Genomic DNA, 14063 nt, shown 5'->3' on the forward strand with positions numbered 1-14063 from the left:
CATTGCAGATTTAGGTGATACATACCATTTTGCGAAAATGCGTTCGCAAACGCCGAAATTCGGCTATTTTCGACGTTTGCGAACACATTTGGGCATGATACATATGGCCCAAAGTTCAGGGGATTCCTCTTTTGAAGCAAACTTTGGATCATTTTAACATTCTGGGTGTAAAATGATCACTGATTTAATTAATCCCCTGTCTTGTCTGTCTTGATGGTTCTGTTGATGTAGAATTTTCATTACCCTCTTGTCAGCTAGGCAGAGCCTAACTTGATTTTATGCACTGTCTCCTCTTTCCTTTTATATTGTATTTTCATGGAAGTATTATAAAGTATTTTAAATGTACATGTAATGGTTTTAATTATTATGCTTGATAAAATAAACTTGAAACATGTTGGTGCCCTCAAAAGCCTTTGTGAATGGGTGAACATCAGGTTGTGTTTTCTATCAGTCTCTGGGGCACACATGTCAGAGATAATGTCACACTGTATCAGGTTTGGTACAGCACTGCCATCAGCAAAGCTTCCCAGCAGCCTCAACCAAGTCCAGATGAGGCGAAAGCCAACTTTCACAACTCAAAACACATCATGCTGACCCTGTGCTACTTTTTAGGTTGAGCCTTGGCAGCGCATGCGCTGCTCTGCGAGCCATGCTGTATTGAAGTATGCACTTGAGCCCTGCCCACTCTCCACTCATATTTGTCATTGGCTTGTGTCATTGTCCTTAGTAAATGCTGGCTTCTGATTAGTTATTTGGCTTGTTTGTCCCCCCTTAGTACCGCCTTTTCTTCATTTGTATCCTCCCATGAGGACTGACCCTTTTACTTTGGTTGTTACACGGTGTGTCGCACTCTTTTCTTTAATGATTTTCTCTTACTGCAGGAGGGCAGGGGGCTCTCTCGTGCCAAGTTGTGACCACCGACTTGTTTATTTAACTCGTTGCCAATGGAGAGGTCTTCAGGGGCCAAGGGAGACAGAAGGGGGCAACTCAGCGATGCCTTCAAGCTTTTGCAATGCAATAGGTCTCGCATTTGGGAGAGTTTAAGCTATTTGCATCTTAAATGGCAATGCCTTTTATTTATGTTATAAAAATCAAAACATAACTAAAAGGCATTGGCATTTACAATGGCAATAGCTCAAACTCGCATAAATGCGAAACCTATTGCATTGCAGATGCTTGTTACTTGTGGACTGTGGGTGGGAACAGCTGCAGCTCACGCTGTGTCATGTACAGCTCAGTTCTAGCAACGCTTTGGTGGGAAAAATGGAGCGTTGGGGTTCACATGCAGCCCTAAATCACCGGGAAGCCAGCCCTAATATTAAAATAATAACCTAATATTTTCTGTATTGGGTTAATGGGCAGGGTGGCTTTGCTTGGGAGCCGGTCCTTGGCCAGGGTTCATCATCTGATGAATAGTTGACCCCATTTAGTACCACAGTCAGCTGTCGGTTTGTGCAGCTTTAGATAAAAGCTGAAATGCAGCTCTGAGCAGGTGTCGGCTGCATCCACTGGCTGTTAAAGAAGGATTCGACAGGAGCACTAGGGGGGCTTCAAAGCCCGCGCGGATCAGAGAACAAGAAATGGGATCAGGGACCATCCAAGAGCGGGATTACAACACCCCCTCAGTCGCCAACATTCTGTCACCAAAGGGGTTTGAAGCCGCCAATTAACATAATCATAAAAAAAGGACAACCCGGATCTAAGGCCAGTTGATGACATCATAGGCAGCTACACCACGTGGGCTCTGAACCGGATGAGAGGAAATGGAGAGTCAGTGACACCTAATACCAAGCCTGCGTAGTCTTGATCCCCCCTTCTTCCACCGCCCTACACTTCCGGTTTCTTTCATCTAACCCTTGCTTGTTCTTCTTCACCCCATTTTTCAATCAACCTGTTCCTCGTTTTGTCCCCACTCGCTCCACCTTTTCATTCTTGTTTTCACTCAGAGTCAAAGTCGGATGATGGAAAAATAGGTTCCAGGCCCCCAAAAATGACATCCGGTGCCCACCACCTGCACAGGGAAAGCACTTGATTTCAAGGCGCTGCATGCTGTTGAATAGTCTCTTCCTGCTCAGGGAGCTTGTTGTTACCTCTGTCCTGGGTGATTCAGAAAGGAGCAGAAGCGCTCGAGTAGGCTCTAGTGTTGCCAGGGGCGGCTCCTTCGCTATGGCGGAGGAGCGTTGCCCCACTGATTTAAAGCAGTAAGAAACATAAGTGATAATAACTTAGAGTTATTATCATTTTAAGCTTCGGGTCCTGCTGCTTTGCGGAGGGCGAGTGGGTGGGGTTGCTCTGTTCTCGGAGCGGGGAGGAGTGGTTTGCCCAAGCCTAAGTGCACAAAGACTGTTTGGTCGGCGCTCTCGACCGCCCAAACCAGTCATGCGCACTTTCTCTGTTCTCCATGCAGGGTGCATTACAGCCTGCATGGAGAACATGCCCACCCCTCCATCCCCTGGCGGTGCTCAGACCAATCACAACGCTGCATTGCAGCATTGTGATTGGCTTAGGGGAGGGATTCTGGCTGCCAGCTTCCTGCTCCTGTCAGACTCGGAGGCAGGAGAGCAGGAGCAGAGACACGTGACCCGGCCTCAAGGTGTTTTTTTTATTTTTATATTACGATCATCCCGCACAACACCCCCAGCTACCTGCGCCCGCTCACCACCCACTAGCCATGCCGGCCGCCACTGAATGTTGCTACAAAGGTCGCAGCCTACTCCCAAGATTAGTAGGGTTTGCAAGTGTGAACCCCCAGCAAGGTTGTGGTGTGGGTCATAACACACCTGAAGAATCACAGCACCCTCTTTGAGCAGGACTACCCGCCACCGTACCCCCAAGGAGCCTGATCATGAACACCCAGGGAGGTAGGGGTGACATCACATCGGGGGTGAAGGGCCAAGAAAAGGGATTACATCACACTCGGCGAGGGGAGGTAGGATCACAACTCACCCTATGAGGGGGGTCAAAGCACATCTGGGGAGGGGGCATAGCACCACACCCATTTGAGGGAAATCAAAATACATCTGGGCAGGAGGAGCACAGCTCACCCTGTGAGGGGGGTCAAAGCACCTCTGAGAAAGGGGAGCAGAGCTCATCTTTAAGGGGGGATCAAAGCGCATCTGGGGAGGAGGAGCACAGCTCACCCTTTGAGGGGGATCAAAGCACATCAAGGGAGGGGCGTCACAGCCCACCTTTTGAGGGGGTCAAGGCACCCCTGAGCAGAGGGAGTAGAGCTCTCCCTTTAAGGGGGCTCAAACACATCTGGGGTGCGCGAGCACACCCCACCCTATGAGGTGGATCGAAGCACATCTGGAGAAGGAGACCACAGCTCACTCTTTGAGGGAGCTAAAAGCATATTTGGGGAGGGGGACATAGCCTACTTTTTATGGGGGGTCAAAGCTGGTCTGGGGGGGAGGTGTCACATCACACCTGAGGAGGGGGCCCGCTCACCACCAGGGTAGGTGGCTCATAACATACCTGATCAGGATGACGAGCCCCATCAGGGATGGGGGGGTGAGATTCAGAGCTCAAGTAGGGAGGGAGAGGTCCAGTGCACCCAGGGGAGCAGGGTTGCTATAGCACACCTGGAGAAGAGGGGCACACCACCACCTGAGAGGGGAACCCAAAGCCACTTGGGAAGGAAACCATCCGCCAGTCGAGGACGGAGCTTGCAGCACACCTGGGGAATGAAACCCTTTATCGCCAGGGAAAGGGATCAGAGAAAACCTGGGGAGGTGCTTGAGGGTCACAATAGTCCCTTGTGGGAATCGCAAAACACCCAAGGAAGGGGAATCACAGCACACCAGAGAGAGAAGTTAGGAATCGAGATCCGGTTCCAGGAAAATGGGTCTTGATCTGGATTGTGACCCCCATCTGCTACGGGAGTGGGGGGAGAGGAATTTAGAGCACGAGTAGGGTGGGAGTAGTCCAGTATGTCAGAGAGGGTATACACTCAAAATATTGAGTTTTTAATATCGATTTGCATTAATATCGATTAAAAAATATCGAATGGACACAATATCGACTGGACAGAATATAGACTACAAAAATATTGAATAGGATTGCATTAATATGGATTCAAAAATATAGAATGGACATAATATCGAATGGACAGAATATAGAGAACGTAAATATAGAATGGACAGAATATAGACTACAAAAATATAGAATGGACAGAATATAGAGAACGTAAATATAGAATGGACAGAATATAGACTACAAAAATATAGAATGGACAGAATATAGACTACAAAAATATCGAATTTGAGGTAAGTAAGTTATTATCAATTTTTAAAGTGTTTTTATGTTAGTATATGTTTAAAAAGTGTATATTTATTTTATTATTTATATTAATACATTTTTTATGGTATTTAATTTTTGCGTCATATAATTCTGTAGCGGGTTGTTTAATTATATTTAATTAAATATGTTAAATTATTTATTGGTATTTATTTTGAATTAATTATTAATTATTAATTGTTAATAAAGTAAAATATAATTGGTAATTAATTTTAATTAATTGATTAATTGATAATTATGTTAATTTTAGTAATGTATTTTCTGTTGCGGGTTTCGGGTTTATAGGGGAATAGGGTGGGAAGTTATTTAATTATAATTAATAAATAATAAAGATGTATTATTTATTAATTATAATTAATCAAATATTTTAATTTATGTATTGGTATTTATTTAGAATTAATTGTTAATTAATTATTAATTGGTAATTAATCAAAATATAATTGGTAATTCATTTTAATGAATTGATTAATTGATAAACATGTTAATTTTAGTAATTTATTTTCTGTAGCCGGTTGTGGGTTTATAGGGGAATGGGGTGGGAAGTTATTTAATTATAAATAATTAAATATGTTAATGTATTTATTTGTATTTATTTTGAAATCATGGTTAATTAATTATTAATTGGTAATTAATTAAAATATAATGGGTAATTAATTTTAATTAATGTATTAATTGATAATTATGTTAATATTATTAATTTATTTTCTGTAGTGGGTTGTGGGTTTATAGGGAAATAGGGTGGGAAGTAATTTAATTTTAAGTAGTTCAATTTTCATATTTGTTTTGTATAATTGTTAATTCTTTTTAATTGTTGATTAATTTATTGTTAATTGGTAAATAATTTGTATTAGTAGGTAATTATTTTTAATAATTAATTTGTATTTGTATTTTTAATTGATTAATGAATATATTATATAAAAGTGTTAATTATTTTAATTAATTTGTAATTGGTATTAATATTTATTTTATTTTTATTTATATATGAAGTATTTACTTTCCCTACTGTTGCACTCACTGGAGTGGGAATAGTAATTTTACCCCTACGTTATCCAACACTTTCCCTACTGTTGCATTCTTTGGAGTGGGAATAGTAATTTTTACCCCTACGCTATCCTACGCTTTCCCTACTGTTGCACTCTCTGGAGTGGGAATAGTAATTTTTATCTCTAAGCTATCCAACGCTTTCCCTACTGTTGCACTCTCTGGAGTGGGAATAGTCATTTTTACCTTCCCGGTATCCAATGCTTTCCCTACTGTTGCACTCACTGGAGTGGGAATAGTAAATGTTATGCCTACGCTATCCAACGGTTTCCCTAATGTTGAACTCTCTGGATTGGGAATAGTAATTTTTACCCCTACGCTATCCAACGCTTTCCCTACTGTTGCACTCACTGGAGTGGGAATAGTAATTTTTACCCCTACGTTATCCAACACTTTCCCTACTGTTGCACTCTCTGGAGTGGGAATAGTAATTTTTACCTCTACGCTATCCAACGCTTTCCCTACTGTTGCACTCTTTGGAGTAGGAATAGTCATTTTTACCTTCCCGGTATCCAATGCTTTCCCTACTGTTGCACTCACTGGAGTGGGAATAGTACATTTTATGCCTACGCTATCCAACGTTTTCCCTACTGTTGCACTCACTGGAGTGGGAATAGTAATTTTTACCCCTACGCTATCCAACGCTTTCCCTACTGTTGCACTCACTGGAGTGGGAATAGTAATTTTTACCCCTACGCTATCCAACTATTTCCCTACAGTTGCACTCTCTGGAGTGGGAATAGTCATTTTTACCCCTACGCTATCCAACGCTTTCCTTACTGTTGCACTCACTGGAGTGAGAATAGTAATTTTTACCCCGACGCTATCCAACGCTTTCCCTACTGTTGCACTCTCTGGAGTGGGAATAGTAATTTTTACCCTCCCGCTATCCAACGCTTTCCCTACTGTTGCACTCACTGGAGTGGGAATAGTAATTTTTACTGCTACACTATCCAATGTTTTTTCTACTGTTGCAGTCACTCGAGTGGTAATAGTAAATGTAACCCTCTCGCTATCCTATGGAAAATATATTATATATTTTTTATTAAGACTATGTTTGTGTATATATATTAAGTATGTTTAAGTTAGTTATATTTATTATTTCATTAATTTCAAATTACTTTTAACTATTTTAAAAATTCGATATTTTGACTATCTATATTTTTTACAACGATATTTTTGATTTGATATTTTTGTACTTACCTGTTTGGAGATAGGAAGTTGATATTTTGGCATTCTATATTTTTTACTCGATATTTTTGTAGTTCTATATTTTTGCCATCAATATTGTTTCAGTGATCCATCAGAGAGAGCTTTATAAATGGGATAAAGCACCCCTGCATACATTATACAGACAGAGTAAGTCACCAAGGAGGTCCATGACCAAATACGTACCTTTATAAGGTTATGGAATTCCAAGGTGGCTTGTCATGTCTGACAAGGGTACTTTATTCCTTGTAATACATGGCACACCATCACCTTTTTTACAAACCACTCAAATCGTTGGTGTGCAGCTCTTTTATATGAAAGAGTGAGCATGTTTGAAAACATGAAGATTAAAAATAGAATCGCTAGTGCACATCACAAAAGCTGTTATATATTTGTTGCAAAAAGATATTAGTACCCGTATAATACAAGTCTGTATATATTTTTTTTAAAGGTGCAGTAGCATGGAATGTGTAGAATCATGCAGAAATACTCTAGCTTTTCTAGAATTACCTAAGGAGTGCATAAAATAAACATGTGGCTATTAACATCTCCTTTCTGAGTGTCAATGTATTGCTAGAAAAACAAAGTAGAAGAAAGAAAAGTCAAGTTTCATTTTTGTTCTTAAAACAGCTGTTTTAACTGTGCTTCGTGGCCTGACTTGCCTTTCCCGTCGGCTGCTGGCTCTAGCCGCAGGGTCAGAAATCAACTGTAATAAGTTATTTCTCTTGAGTGGCTATGTCATTTGCCTATAAAAGGTGGTGGGGAGCATCACATGTTACCTATTATGTATGGGATAAAGTAACCCCTGCTGTACATTATAAGAATATTGCAAATCACTGAAGAGTTCCATGACCACATAGAGGAATGAGGCCAAAGGCTGAGATTTTTTATAAGGTTATGGAACTTATGGATCTCCGAGGTGACATGCAATATGCTGATCATGTATGGCAAGAGGTACTTTATTTGTTGTAATGCATGGTCACACCACAGCATTTCCCACAAATCATTAAATCCTTGGTCTGTAGCTCTTTCATTTTAAAGGGAGAGAGTGCCAGCAAACATGAAGAATAAAAATATAGTCTCTAGTGCGAAATTAAACACATCAAAAAAGGTGTTATATATTCATTCAAAAAAGAGATTAGCATCAATGTAACGAAAGTAATTTTTTAAAAAAGGTGAAGTAGCTTAAATGTGTAGAAACATGCAGAAAGATTCTAACTTTTCTTTAATTACCTAAGGAGTACATAAATATCTCCTTTCTGCTTGTCACTGTACAGCTAGAAAAACAGAGGGGAAGAAAGAAAAGCAACATTTCATTTTGTTCCTTAAACATATGCTTTTGCTCTGCTCTGTGACCTGACATGGTTTTCCCATGGCTCTGGCAACAGGTACTGTGATGTCAGAGCTCAACTGTAATAAGTTGTTACAGGTGAGTTTTGGTGACATGTCTTTATATCAGGCGACTAGGTGCATCATAAGTCACCTATTATAAAGAAATCAGAGGAAGGTGTTTATACAGGGATTGCAGAATCTTATGTATTATAGCAGACCTGGGGAAGAGGGCCACTCCCCACCCAGGAGAGGAATCAGAAGCCACTGAGGAAGGGGCCATCTCTGCCAGACGGCGAGATAGATTGCAGCACATCTGGGGAGGGAACCCTTTACTACTGAATGAGGGGATCAGAGCAATCCGAGAGGGGCTTGAAGGTCACGGCACTCCCTGGGGATCACAGAACGACCAAAGAGGGGGAATCACAGCACACGAGGGAAAGTAGGCTGGGAAATCGAGATCAGGCTCCAGAAACGCGTGTACTCTGTCATAACAGACCGTTCCCTGGAACACAGCGTTACATCAGAAAACATTGGGGCCTAGGATTTGGCTGTCACATCAAGCACTCCTGGGCCCTAGGGTCTGGCTGTCACATCAAGGACTCCTGGGACATAGAGTGTGGCTGTCACATCAAGGACTCCTGGGACATAGAATGCAGCTGTCACATCAAGGACTCGGGGACATAGAGTGTGGCTGTCACATCAAGGACTCGGGGACATAGAGTGTGGCTGTCACATCAAGGACTCCTGCGACATAGGGTGTGGCTGTCACATCAAGGACTCCTGCGACATAGGGTGTGGCTGTCACATCAAGCCCTTCTGGGCCCTAGGGTCTGGCTGTCACATCAAGGACTCCAGGGACATAGAGTGTGGCTGTCACATCAAGCACTCCTGGGCCCTATGGTCTGGCTGTCACATCAAGGACTCCTGCGACATAGGGTGTGGCTGTCACATCAAGCACTCCTGGGCCCTATGGTCTGGCTGTCACATCAAGGACTCAGGGACATAGGGTCTGGCTGTCACATCAAGGACTCCTGGGACATAGGGTGTGGCTGTCACATCAAGAACTCATGGACATAGGGTGTGGCTGTCACATCAAGGACTCCTGGGCCCTAGGGTCTGGCTGTCACATCAAGGACTCCTGGGCCCTAGGGTCTGGCTGCCACATCAAGGACTCCTGGGACATAGAGTGTGGCTGTCACATCAAGGACTCGGGGACATAGAGTGTGGCTGTCACATCAAGGACTCGGGGACATAGAGTGTGGCTGTCACATCAAGGACTCGGGGACATAAAGTGTGGCTGTCACATCAAGGACTCCTGCGACATAGGGTGTGGCTGTCACATCAAGCCCTTCTGGGCCCTAGGGTCTGGCTGTCACATCAAGGACTCCTGGGACATAGAATGCAGCTGTCACATCAAGGACTCGGGGACATAGAGTGTGGCTGTCACATCAAGGACTCGGGGACATAGAGTGTGGCTGTCACATCAAGGACTCCTGCGACATAGGGTGTGGCTGTCACATCAAGCCCTTCTGGGCCCTAGGGTCTGGCTGTCACATCAAGGACTCCAGGGACATAGAGTGTGGCTGTCACATCAAGCACTCCTGGGCCCTATGGTCTGGCTGTCACATCAAGGACTCCTGCGACATAGGGTGTGGCTGTCACATCAAGCACTCCTGGGCCCTATGGTCTGGCTGTCACATCAAGGACTCAGGGACATAGGGTCTGGCTGTCACATCAAGGACTCCTGGGACATAGGGTGTGGCTGTCACATCAAGGACTCCTGGGACATAGGGTGTGGCTGTCACATCAAGAACTCATGGACATAGGGAGTGGCTGTCACATCAAGGACTCCTGGGCCCTAGGGTCTGGCTGTCACATCAAGGACTCCTGGGCCCTAGGGTCTGGCTGTCACATCAAGGACTCCTGGGACATAGAGTGTGGCTGTCACATTAAGGGCTCAGGGACATAGGGTGTGACTGTCACATCAGAGATGACACTTCCCAGGGAGCACTGTCACATCAAAGATAATGGGCCCAGGGCGTGGCAATCACCTTGGAGAGAATGGGTCCAGGAGGTTGGTGACACCTTGTCAGTGACACCCCAAAGCAGACAATCCCTGTAAAATACAACCCCTGACTGAAGCCTAATCCATAAAAAGCCACGCCTTAACTTGTTTACGGAACAACAGGTGCGAGCTCAAGCTCCTGAAATGTCCAGGAAGGGATCCACAGCCTGGCAGCCATCACACTGAAAGCCGTCCCGCCACATGACTTTCTTACATCCTGGAGCCGCCACCTTATAATGCCCAGCATTACATTAGAGATGAAAGGTCCTGGGGGGGGGGGGGGCATGTCACTTTAGGGGCTCTGGGGATGAAGGCGCCTATCACATCAAGGTCACTAGGACCCAGGGTTGGGCTGTCACTTCATGCAGAGGAAGGGATGTCATATCGGAGGCAGTGGTGACCCAGGGGATGGCTGTCACATAGCGACACAGAGGGCATTGAGACAGTCACACCAGAAATGCTCTGTCAAGGAAGGGGCTGTTGCATCACAGACATAAGAATCCAGGGAGGGGCTGTGACATCGGAGATCATATGTTCTACGCATGTATTGACGTTTGTTATTCTTTGCAATTGTGGAAAGCTTACTGACGTCGTCAATGACGTTGTTTGCGCTACATAAAACCTCAAATAAGTACACGAAACACAGAGAATGATCACAGAGACGGGCGGTTACATCTCAGAAACTGGGATCCAGAGACTGGCTTTCCCTCACAGCCACTGGGATGTTAAGGGGGGCTGAGAACAGGGCCAGGGTGGATTCAGGGAGGATGTGTCATCAAAGACGGTGGATCTGGGGGCGGCTGTCACATGTGAGACACTGGTGTCACAGGGAGGGTCTGTCACACAGGAGGCTCAAGGGCTCTAGGAAGGGGGTTGGCACGCCAGACACAATGGGCCCTCACATCAGAGACGCTGCTGTCCCATGGGGAGGGACAGTCACATCAGACACTATGGATCCGAGAGGAGCTGTCATGTAAGAGACATAGGTGTCCCATGGGGAGGGCCTGTCACATCAGACACACTATGGATCTGAGAGGAGCTGTCGAATAAGAGACATAGGTGTCCCATGGGGAGGGCCTGTCACATCAGACACTATGGATCCGAGAGGAGCTGTCGAATAAGAGACATAGGTGTCCCATGGGGAGGGCCTGTCACATCAGACACTATGGATCCGAGAGGAGCTGTTGAATAAGAGACATAGGTGTCCCATGGGGAGGGCCTGTCACATCAGACACACTATGGATCTGAGAGGAGCTGTCGAATAAGAGACATAGGTGTCCCATGGGGAGGGCCTGTCACATCAGACACTATGGATCCGAGAGGAGCTGTCGAATAAGAGACATAGGTGTCCCATGGGGAGGGCCTGTCACATCAGACACACTATGGATCTGAGAGGAGCTGTCGAATAAGAGACATAGGTGTCCCATGGGTAGGGCCTGTCACATCAGACACACTATGGATCCGAGAGGAGCTGTCGAATAAGAGACATAGGTGTCCCATGGGTAGGGCCTGTCACATCAGACACACTATGGATCTGAGAGGAGCTGTCGAATAAGAGACATAGGTGTCCCATGGGGAGGGTCTGTCACATCAGACACTATAGATCCGAGAGGAGCTGTCACATCAGAGACGCTGCTGTCCCATGGGGAGGGCCTGTCAGAGGCACACGGGTGCCACAATTACGGGCTGTTGTATCAGAAGCACTTTGGACCCAGGGACGCGGATCTCCTGGAATCCGCGGATATGTCTGGAGAGGGACTGGGCATTTTAGTGGCAGCTCGGGCGTCTGAAGAAAGAATCACATGGCGAGAGGGAGTGGGAGCTGGAAGAGAGCATTGACCTCGCACCAGGGTGAGGTGCGGGCCGAGGAAGAATCCCATGACCCCTGACCCCAGGGGTCAGGAGAAGGAAGCGCATTCCCTGGTAGAGTACAGTCTGCAGAGGAGACACTCAGGCGAGACGCCCGGAGCCACAGGGAAGCGGTGGCGAGATGCAGCACTCCAGCCGCAGGTGAGCGTGGATGGCAGGGGGCGCTGCTGAGGAGGGCAGGCAGGGACAAATACGGGGGACGCGGAGAAGGGACATTCCAGCACATCAGAAAGTCCGATTTTGAACAGTAGGGTGGAGTAGGAATCACGTCACTCGGGACCCCTCAGCTCATGTACTCTGTAGGGGAGGGACACAATGAGAGCCGGCGCCCTGGGGGGCCCTTAGAGGGTACGCGTGTCTGGGAGGAGTGGTAGGATGCCCCGTTTGCCATAAATAATAAAAAAAACACACATTCTCGCAAGCAAAAAAGCACCACTCGGATGAGGCGCTCCGTTACACTCACCGCTAGTCATCTCGTAGCCCAAGGACGGGAAGAGCGCCCCCTCCAGGGCGGAGGGGTCCGGGGGGCTGTCGGCCACCGAGCAGTTCCACCTTTCGTGCCGAAACTGCCGCCTGCACTCCTGCAGCCCCAGCCGGGCCCCCTCCCGGATGCTGGGCAGCAGGTAGGGCTTCTTCTTGCACAGCTCCTTCTGCCTCGGGCTCAGGGCCAGGCTGGCGCAGCCGAGCCTCTCTGGCACCCCGATGGAGGCGATGCCCAGCCACCTGCAAGACAAAGCGGTCTGCTATTATCACCGGCTCAGGGACGCGCGGGGAGGGAGGGGGAGAAGGGACCATTGTGGCGCACGACCAGCGCAGAGCAGTACTCACATCCAGTGACCCTGAGAGCAGCAGGGGAAGATGGCCAGCACCGCTGCCAGCAGGACGCAGAGGCGAGGCAGCCCCAGGGGTGCGCTCCCGTCCAGGGCCGGCCCGGGGCACTGGAAGCACCGGAGCCGGGCGCGCCTCACCATGGCCACCCCGCTGCCAGGCGCGCAGACTTCTCGTTGATAGTGCAGAGGAGCGGGCAGGGGTGAAGGTGTGGATCCTGGCACTGTGCGCCCTGCCAGGCAGTTTGGATTAAAACATAGAGGGCACGAGATGAGACTCAGCAGGGTGGCACCGTGCGCCCTGACAGGCTGATTATGGCAACGATAAGAAGGCAGGAGACGACGCTATCAATCCTTGACCCGTGCGCCCAAGGATGCCAAGGCAGGGATGACACTCAGCAGGTGGCACAGTGCACCCTGGCAGGCTGTTTATATGAACGATGAAAGGGCAGGAGACGAAGCTACGGATCCTGGCACCGTGCGCCCTGGCAGGCAGTTTATATAAAAGATGAGAGGGCCCCAGGCGACAAGCTGGAGGCTGGCAACTTCGCCCTGGCAGGCCAGTCTGCATCAAGGATGAGGGTACAGCAGGAAAACATCTGGAGCTGGCACCTTCTTTGGAACAGGGCACTGAGCACGGAGGAGGCCACTGGTGCCGCAGCGAGGAAAGTCCAACAGACCCCCTCTTGTGACAGGTGGGACTCTAAGGCTCCGTGTCTGGAACAGTCTCCCAAGCCTGGGGTGATGCAGGCGCAGTTACAAGAGGCCAAGAACTTCCCATGGACGTCAGGTGAGACCTTAAGCACCTTCTGTGGAGCAGTCTCCTGTGGCCGCTGGCGCTGCTGTGAGGGCCACTGCTCTTTGGAATTAAGTGGGAAACTTTTCTTCCCGAAAGGTCCTGACCAGCTGCCACGGTTGCCAGTCATGCGGGACGGCACCGGCCGCCCATTGGCTGCGAGGCTCCTGGAGTATGAATAGATTAGTAGCTCGCGTTGCCATTGGCCAGGGATGCTGTGGGGTGGTTCGAGGAAGGCAAATTAGTATTAATTTCAAGAAACGAACAACGATCTAAGAGTAGTGATCTAGGGTCACTGAGCGAGGGGTATCTTCTCAGCCACGCAGACCCTAAGGGACTGATCTGGGGGCTTCTACCAGGCAACGATGCCCCGGGGGCACTAACTAGGGGCACAACCTCGGAGACTTTGATCCGGTGGCACTTACAGATGGATGCTACCTCGTGGCACAGCCACAGGGGGCATACCTATGGGTATTGAGGCAGCGACATCTGCACAGGGATTCGAACTAGTGGAACTGACAGACGGCCACAGACAGACACCCTGAGCTAGGGGCCCCACTCCAAGTACTTACACTTTGGCACTGACTAGGACCACTGACTCGGGAAGGAAAACAGTTACATGGCGCCA

The 14063-nt window shown here is 47.4% G+C and overlaps 1 protein-coding gene across 1 annotated transcript in view; it reads right to left on the reverse strand.

The window, feature by feature from the left end:
* Positions 1-12783, reverse strand: part of WNT16 (Wnt family member 16) — a 53612-nt gene extending 40829 nt beyond the window's left edge. Inside the window, exons 1-2 of the mRNA XM_086929647.1 lie at positions 12641-12783; positions 12276-12535 (exon numbers count right to left, since the gene is read on the reverse strand). Of these exons, the coding sequence (XP_086785773.1) occupies positions 12276-12535; positions 12641-12783 (403 nt within the window). The remainder of the gene's footprint in view (positions 1-12275; positions 12536-12640) is intronic.
* Between the last annotated feature and the right edge of the window lie 1280 nt (positions 12784-14063).

This window comes from Lissotriton vulgaris, chromosome 1_1, assembly GCF_964263255.1.
Source record: "Lissotriton vulgaris chromosome 1_1, aLisVul1.2, whole genome shotgun sequence".
Classification (NCBI taxonomy): Eukaryota; Metazoa; Chordata; class Amphibia; order Caudata; family Salamandridae; genus Lissotriton; species Lissotriton vulgaris.